Here is an 8707-nt window from a genome sequence, read left to right as displayed (position 1 = left end):
GACACATAAAACAAAGGCAGTTTCACTGCTCTGCTTTCAAGCACTTCAGACCCACGAGTAGGTAACCTGAGAGAGAAGCCCTTCTCTCCCCCAGGTGGTGCTTAATTAATACCGCAGGTACCACTTCAGGGTTGCCAGACTGCACTGCTGCAAGGACCTTAAAGTTTGCATCAACTTGTGGCAGAAAAACAAGCCTTGAGGACCGTCTACTGGTTAATTTTCTCAGGCCAAAAGTTTGTGTCTGTTCTTTCATGTGTTCAGTACACACGTTGACCTGACCATACATCTATCAAATTCTCCAAACTCCTCTAACCTGTGCCAGTTGGGTCCACTCAGACCTGGACCAATCCTCACTCTCCCTCCTAAATCCATTATCTTAGCCTTGCTTGTAGTGTATGAAAATACACTGGCAACTTGTCAAGCTCTACTTGTAGGGCTGGTACAAGTATCATCTTGATCGTCTTGTAGTACAGTAGTGAAGCTAATGATTTCACAACATCAGTGGTCAAACCAAACTCTTCACACCTATTAGTCAAAACAGTCTTCAGCGTTGCTTGATATATCAATGCAACCTCCACACCCAAAATCCCACAAGGGTTATCATGTTGTTATCTGATAAGCCTATGGCAAAGCAGGTAATTTTCAACACGGTCCGCCTTGTGGGCAGGCGAACAAGGGCGGTGCGAATTGACCCCAAATGTCCATGGCTACATCTGAGGGCTACAGACCGCACGGGTAGGAATGCTACGCTAGAAAATGCAACGCATCATTAATAACAAATATTTACTTGTTGAAAGCACGCTTACGGATAAAAACTGTATTCTCTAAAGCGAAATATATTAGATCCGCTACGTGTGTGTGTGTGTGTGTGTGTGTTAGAGAGAGAGAGAGAGAGAGAGAGAGAGAGAGAGAGCGTAAAGTGTAGACAGAGCTTCCGGAAGTTACGCAGGATTAACCAACCTGTTTTGTGTTTGTTTTCTTGACAGACGCTCGAGGCTTCTGCTACTGCTGTGTTGACCTCCGCCACTGCAATAAATCAGATCTTGTCGGTGCATCTGAGGCGTCGAACACAGGTACACCTGGGTCACCTCTCCATCTATACGAAATCTGTGGATTATTTGTTCAAATACTTTATTGTAAAGCTGGATGGGATGTCATAGCTATCTACTTAAAGCTAACTATTTATTTTTAGCAGATATTATAGCTTGCTAGCTGGCTAACTGTAACGTTGAACGGGTGCAGTGGGCATTGGTCTCCGCTGTGAAATTTACATGTTATTGTTATTAGCATTTCTGTCGGGAGAGAAGCAGAGAAGCAGTTTATTGTGAAATATACAAAGGCATCTTAAATTAGCCTACCAAACGAATCAAGGATGAGCTGGCAATTGATATTTACAGGTTCATCGTGCATCCAAGTTAGCTAACTTGTAGCTGAAGAGCTAAGTATAGTTCACGCTACGTTCATGCTGAAACTCATCTCACTCAGGCTGTCTATTTAGGCTACTTCAGAAACATTTCGATATCATGTTAACTGCTGTGTCTGACTGTCATTTTCACCTTTGGGCAAATCACTTTTACAGGGTAACTTCTTAAGCAGTGCCCATATAAATAGCGCCTCGAACTGAATTAGCCAGTGACGTTAGTCCTGTCTCTCTTGATTCTTGGTGTTGTTTCGCTGATGCATGGACCGCTGTGAATGCGCTTGTCCTTGCTGTCGAAAGCTAATGTGTTTTTAGCTTGCATGGATATGCAATGCTAGCAAGCATTCGTTAGTGTACCAACGAGTTGACTAGCTAGATACTAAACGCCTTTAATGAACCAAAGAGAAGGGACAGTTTCAAACAGATGTGAGAATTAAAGGGGCGCAGTACACTGACAGGCTGTCACGCAGTTTAATGCAAGTTTGCTGTACGCAGTAGTGGCTTGCTAGCTAGTTAGCCAAACCGCTAAAAGCCAGGATCCTGACATCTAGGCTCAAACTGTCTCCTTGGTAACAATAATTTAGCAAGTAGATTGTGGATTTTTCATGGACAGCCTAGATGCTACTGCTTAATGGACCCTCCCTATGAAGTTCTGCCATTTGTGTCGGAAAAGCTCCGTTAGCTGGCTAAAGGACTGAAGTTGCATATAATGCCGTGTTTCACAGATATTATTATTATTATTATTATTATTATTATTATTATCATTATTATTATTAAGTCGCAAACACACTGCTTGTGAGCATTTTCTATGAAGCGTACCCTTCTCTCATGTCACCAGCCAGGTCAGTGTCTGACATCAATTTTCCATCAGGCAAACTATGTGGTCTGTCTCCCAGCAACCACGCATATCGCCTGCATCAGTGATCTTATTAATGATATGGTGATGTTCAGTTCATTTTAAGCTGCCCACCTTTACAAACTGGCTCCACTCGCTCCCTCTCATCGCAACGCTCACAACAAACTTTTTGTGAGGGAGCTTTCCTTCTGCTTCCTGCTTTGTAACACCAAGGTTGAATTTGTAAAGTAGAATTCTTTTTAGAAGTAGGTTACAACAACATTGAATCGGACAATCTAGACCCTCTTTTGATGTAGTGTTCCTTTCCTAAACAGTAAATCAGTCATAACGTAAAGTCAGTGTAATGTACTTGAACCTAAACCTAAACCTGTCATCTATCTAAATCTAAGAATTTCTTCTGCACTTTTACTTTTAAAAATCCTTACTGTCTGTAGATGTGTGTTTAAATGGTCAGTGTTTTCACTGCACGTGTTTGCATTTCCCTTTCCATGTATTCATCTAGCAGATGCTTTTATCCAAAGTGAGTTGTGAGAGAGGCGAAATACAAACCCAAAAGCACATGTTCTGTACTCGTTATTATTACTCACACCAGCTATCTGCCTTGTCACTGTTTGAAAGATGGACCAGCAGGCCCAGTCCTATATGCTAGCCAGTCTGACCCGGCCTCACTCAGAGCAGCTGCTACAGGGCCTCCAGCTGCTTCGGCAGGACCACGAGCTATGCGACATCGTGCTGAGAGTGGGCGGGGCCAAGATCCACGCCCACAAAGTCGTTCTCGCCAGCATCAGTCCCTACTTCAAGGCCATGTTCACAGGCAACCTGTCAGAGAAGGAGACTTCGGAGGTGGAGTTCCAGTGCATCGATGAGTCGGCATTGCAGGTGCCACAGCATTTGCGTACAGACGGGCCTTCGTTCATTCACTTTTCATTAGTCCTTAGTGTAACATTCAGACAACGGGTAGTACCATACCAATGAAGGGGTAGATCTTTTCACTGTAAAGATTAGATATATTTGATTCAATCAGAGTAGACTGTTAAAAAAGGAGCTTTTGTACACATTATATGTGCTTGTACAGGGCTAAATGGTTCTTTTTTTTCTTTTCCCCCCTGCGCTACAGGCCATTGTCGAGTACGCGTACACAGGCACGGTGTTCATCTCACAGGAAACGGTGGAGTCTCTACTGCCTGCCGCTAACCTCCTACAGGTCAAACTCGTGCTGAAAGAGTGCTGTAGCTTTCTGGAGAGCCAGCTGGACGCTGGGAACTGCATAGGCATCTCCCGATTCGCGGAGACTTACGGCTGCCACGACCTGTGCATGGCGGCCACCAAGTTCATCTGTCAGAACTTTGAGGAGGTGTGTCAGACCGAGGAGTTCTTTGAGCTCACCCGGGCGGAGCTGGACGAGATCGTCTCCAACGACTGCCTGAACGTGGTGACGGAGGAGACCGTCTTCTACGCCCTGGAGTCCTGGATCAAGTATGACCTGACGGAGCGGCAGAAGTACCTGGCCCAGCTGCTCCACTGCGTCCGGCTGCCGCTCCTGAGCGTCAAGTTCCTCACGCGCCTTTACGAAGCCAACCACCTCATCCGAGACGACCACGCCTGCAAGCACCTGCTCAACGAGGCCCTTAAGTACCATTTCATGCCGGAGCACCGCCTCTCCTACCAGACGGTCCTGTCCACGCGGCCGCGATGCGCTCCTAAAGTTCTCCTCGCGGTGGGGGGCAAAGCTGGACTCTTTGCCACGCTAGAAAGGTAATATGGGATTTAGAACAGTGTAAGGGGGGAAAGGCATATTCCAACACACACACAGAAGCGCTAGTTTTTTTCTTTGTTTTGTTTTGTTTTGTTTTTTTCTATTGTCTCAGAAAAATGCTGGGAAGTTGTTATTCTCAGCTGTGTCTGCAGAGACCCTGTGCCATTTATCCTGGTTTTTCAGTCCCAGTGTCTGAACATTGGATTTACTGGGTCAGATGATTAGGAGCTAGTGCTATTCTTTATATAGGAGCTTTTATATGTGTTGAATGGCTGGGTACACGTTTTTGAGCCCTCTGTTTTTCAGTAAAGACTGTTCGGAATGTTGTTTGTCTCCCCCCCCCCCCCCCCCCCCCCCCCCAAGATTGTGAATATGTTACCATGCAAATTTCAGATTTTCACTATAGATTTTAAGTTTGCATGGCAAATTCATACTCTGGATGCTGTCTACTGATATAAATGGTGAGTTGTCATTTTCACGAGTTGAACTGTCTCAGAGACGTGCTCTGTTTTGCCAGTAAGACATCGACAAGAGCTGCCTGCTCAATACAGCAGTGTCGTGCTTAATGACACAGTTGAAGAGTTGTCAGTGTTGTAATGGACCCCTGCGATCCTTTCCCTCTCAGCATGGAGATGTACTTCCCCCAGACGGACTCGTGGATCGGCCTCGCTCCGCTCAGCGTCCCGCGCTACGAGTTCGGCGTGGCCGTGTTGGACCAGAAGCTGTACGTGGTGGGTGGCATAGCCACGCACATGCGGCAGGGCATCAGCTACCGGCGGCACGAGAGCACGGTGGAGCGCTGGGACCCAGACAGCAACACGTGGTCCTCCGTGGAGCGCATGGCTGAGTGTCGCAGCACCCTGGGCGTGGTGGTCCTGGCCGGGGAGCTGTACGCTCTCGGGGGCTACGACGGACAGTACTACCTGCAGTCGGTGGAGAAATACGTCCCCAAGGTGAAGGAGTGGCAGCCGGTGGCCCCCATGACCAAGTCGCGGAGCTGCTTCGCCACGGCCGTGCTGGACGGCATGATCTACGCCATAGGGGGCTACGGCCCCGCCCATATGAACAGGTGAGGAGGCGGGGCTTCCTGCTAACCTGGACAGTTTTGATGAATTTTTGTGCTAAACCATATTATGACTCTTGCCTTGACCTCTTGTAACATTTGTATGAGGCTCAATTTTATGTCTTAACTAGTATGTCTTTCTACGGATAGTTAGGAACCTAATAGCTAATTTGATGGTAATTTATTTATAAGCTCATTTTTATGGTAGGAAGGAGCCATGGATCTAGGTTTTTATCTCACCAACCTCTCTCATAGGAATTAATGCAGCTAGATCTGTTCTTGTAAATCAAAAACAAACGCTTCATGTGTAGGTTTGTTCCATGGCGTCTGTGGTTTTATCGTAAAGTAAGTTAGGATCTCTTCTTTGTTTATAAACTGTTTTGACTGGTCTGAGAATCTGTCTGGTGGCTGGGTTATCTCCCTGCCTGCTGGAGGTAAGTATCCTCAAACTGCCAAGTAATTTTGGCCTTGCCTTGGCACAGCGCTGAGAGCTCTCCCTGTTGTTGTTCCGTCTCCTTGACTACCGGTTCCCCAAAGACAATGTGTTTGGACCAGGAGCGCGTTAAGATTTCGCCACCCAATCAAATCCCGACACTCTCTGGCCTGTTTAGAAAGACGAAGCCCAAACTGCATAGTCTCTGGTGATGTTGTCATGGTTTCGCTGCTTTCACTCGCGTTGCAGTGAAACCAGGTAAACGGTTTTTTTTTATGAAGCAGGCAGGTAGGGGAGCGCACCGTGTGCTGACTCTTGCCTTTCATAGTGAATCAAAACTATTGAGCGAGAAGAAACAGTTGTGTTTCACAACAGCTTATGATACATAGTTTGAAAGCCGTATTGTAATGTTTTTGTCCGGCGTGGTTTCAGTTTCAGGTATCAGTCCTCAAATGAGTTGTGATCTTCCCTTAAAGCAAACTGATTATACAAAGATACTTCTGAGACTACAGCATAATAGTCCAATGAAAACTGGACCCCTGCCAAAATGTTTACACAGAGATGGCAAGAACCAGACATAAACGTGAAAACAGACGTGTATCAGTCACTTTGTTTACCTCTTCCCGTCTCTCACTGACGCCTTTTCTCTCCCGAACAGCGTGGAGCGATACGACCCCAGCAAAGACTCTTGGGAGATGGTCGCGCCCATGGCAGACAAACGAATAAACTTTGGGGTGGGTGTGATGTTGGGGTTCATATTTGTGGTGGGCGGGCACAACGGTGTGTCCCATCTCTCTAGTATAGAGCGCTATGATCCTCACCAGAATCAGTGGACGACCTGTCGGCCGATGAGCGAACCGCGAACAGGTAAGAGCTGTAGACCAGTGGCTCCATTATTTTATTTATTTATTTTATTTTTTGGCTTTGTTTTTGGGTTTTGCAGTTGCACTCCTCTTCACACGGTGCGTTACACGCACCTTTCATCCGATTAGCTTGTAATTACATAAAACATAAACAAACTCCACCAGCTTACAGTATTATGCTTATGATCCTGATAGATTTGCTCAGAAGATCTGGACTGAGCAAAACGCTGTACTGTGGATGTTCTCAGCTTTGTGTCATTTATTTGAACTTGAACGTGTCGGTGTGGCGGCAGTATAGCAGCAGGAGGTTCTCCTGGACTGCGCTGAAACGTGTGTAACGTGAGATGTCTGTCTGCAGGGGTGGGCTCCGCGGTAGTGGACAACTACCTGTACGTGGTCGGAGGTCATTCGGGGTCGTCGTACCTGAACACCGTCCAGCGATATGATCCCATTACAGACAGCTGGCTGGACTCCAGCGGAATGATGTACTGTCGCTGTAACTTTGGTCTGACTGCCCTTTGACCTTTGGGGAATTTAGGATGCACTTTGTAAGCAAAAGACAGGGACAAAATAGTTTCGTTTTTTCGTTTCTTTTTTTCCCCCTCCCCTTCTTCTCGAGTCGCTTCCCCAATTTCGTCCTTGGTTGGGAGGAGCGTAAGGCGCTCCCGTGCGGAGCGCAGGAACGAGCGGGAAGGATGAACGTTTCGGAAATCTTGTGGTGCGGCGGAGAGCGCCGACGCGGCCGGACCGAGAGCGTGACAGGTGGACGGGAACAGGTGTCTCTGGAACGTCAGCTGCATAGGGGCCTCCACGACTGCTGTATGTGTGTGAGGACTCCCAGGCATTCGACAGAAGACAGTAAGGAGAAAGGAGAACTCTGTCATTTGGTTTATGGTCAAATGATGTTCTTATTTTGGGGGGGGGGGGGGCAATACTGTTTGTCTCTCACCACTTCTGTTATTCTCTTTGTTTTATGTTTTTTCGTCGTTCCCCCCCCCCCCAAAGGGTTCCCAGGGAGGGATGACTTCGGATTCCGTTATTCTAATGGTCCTTAGCGTCTGTCTGGATATGCGTTCGTGTTAGTTTACGTGTGTGTGTGTGTGTGTGTGCATGTCGATGAGAGAATGAAAACCGTTTGTGTACGTGTGCACGACAAATGCTCGGGCGAAGATCGTTTTCGTTCACTGGCCGAGCTCTAAACGTCTGCGTCTAAAAAAAAAAAAAACAAAAAACAAAAAAAAAACAGTGCTTCACAAACAAGACAGAAAAAAAAAGAAAAATCTTTATATCATTTAAAAGGGCTGCCTTTCTCTTGACTTGTACATAGTCTAAAATTAAAGTAATACTTAGGTATGACTGTATCCTCCAGTGCATTGCCTGTAAATGTTTTTTTCCACTGGGTTCCCAGGCGTGCGTGCGTGCGTGTGTGTGTGTGCGTGTGTGTGTGTGCGTGTGTGTGTGTGTGTGTGTGTGTGTGTGTGTGCGCGCGTGTGCCTGAGAGGAAGATATGGTGTGTTAAAGCAGATTAAGAAGTAGTGACTGAAAACATTCATATTTCCTTGTTTTCTCCTGAGATTCTTCCACTGCCTGCTCAGTCCACTTTAACCTGCTGGGCATCCTAGGGTTTTTTGGGCATCAGTTTAAACTCACTCTCACCCCCCCCCCCCCCCCCCCCCCCCCCACCCCCTTTTCCAATGCCTTCCCCAGAATCTTCTTCAGCTCTGAGAAGCATTCAGAAGTGACCATGCCTCTTTTCTCTCTCTCTCTCTCTCTCTCTCTGTCACACACACACTCTCTCTCTCTCATGCTCTCTCTCTCTCTCTCTCACACACACACTCTCTCTCTCTCACACTCTCTCTCATGCTCTCTCTCTCTTTTTTTTTTCTTTTTTGGCTACTGCTAAAGAAGTTGGGGTTCGTACCAAACTCACTTTCTGGTGCTACTTTAGAATTCAGGGTTCAGCTTTCAGTGTCTGTGTTGCTTCACAGTGAAGAGGTTTTTTTTGTTGTTCTTGGGGGGGTTTTTTTGTTTGGTTTTGTTTTGTTTTGTTTTGTGTTGTGTTTTTTTCTATTTAGTGAATTACTTGTTACATGTTCTTGTTTGTTAGGTGTGAATTAGTCAGTTAGTTTGTTTGTTTAGCTGTTTTCACATGCCTGCCCGCCTCCCCATGCAATAAATATGTATATGTCTTGCAGGAAAGCAGAGGGTCCCTGAGTAACCAGATATATGTGCATGGTTGTGTTCAGTTCAGTCCTCCTGTTCCTCAAACATTTGAACTTTTCTGCCCCGTTTCCCCAATATCTCTGAATAAGACAC

The 8707-nt window shown here is 46.5% G+C and overlaps 1 protein-coding gene across 1 annotated transcript; it reads left to right on the top strand.

The window, feature by feature from the left end:
- The first annotated feature begins 1004 nt into the window (after positions 1-1004).
- klhl28 (kelch like family member 28) lies at positions 1005-7302 on the top strand. The gene is made up of 6 exons (XM_030779447.1): positions 1005-1073; positions 2895-3155; positions 3394-4031; positions 4658-5101; positions 6187-6395; positions 6750-7302. The coding sequence occupies exons 2-6, from the start codon at positions 2895-2897 to the stop codon at positions 6911-6913; spliced, it is 1716 nt and encodes a 571-aa protein (XP_030635307.1). The 5' UTR covers positions 1005-1073; the 3' UTR covers positions 6914-7302.
- Positions 7303-8707: the final 1405 nt, after the last annotated feature.

Source organism: Chanos chanos, chromosome 1, assembly GCF_902362185.1.
Source record: "Chanos chanos chromosome 1, fChaCha1.1, whole genome shotgun sequence".
NCBI classification, from domain to species: domain Eukaryota; kingdom Metazoa; phylum Chordata; class Actinopteri; order Gonorynchiformes; family Chanidae; genus Chanos; species Chanos chanos.
This window is presented reverse-complemented; position numbering and strand designations above follow the sequence as displayed.

Coding starts and splice junctions, on each gene's coding strand:
- klhl28 (XM_030779447.1), top strand. CDS start 2,895: ATGGACCAGCAGGCCCAGTCCTATATGCTAGCCAGTCTGACCCGGCCT. Junction 4,032..4,657: donor CTCTTTGCCACGCTAGAAAG/GTAATATGGGAT, acceptor TTTCCCTCTCAG/CATGGAGATGTACTTCCCCC. Junction 6,396..6,749: donor GATGAGCGAACCGCGAACAG/GTAAGAGCTGTA, acceptor GTCTGTCTGCAG/GGGTGGGCTCCGCGGTAGTG.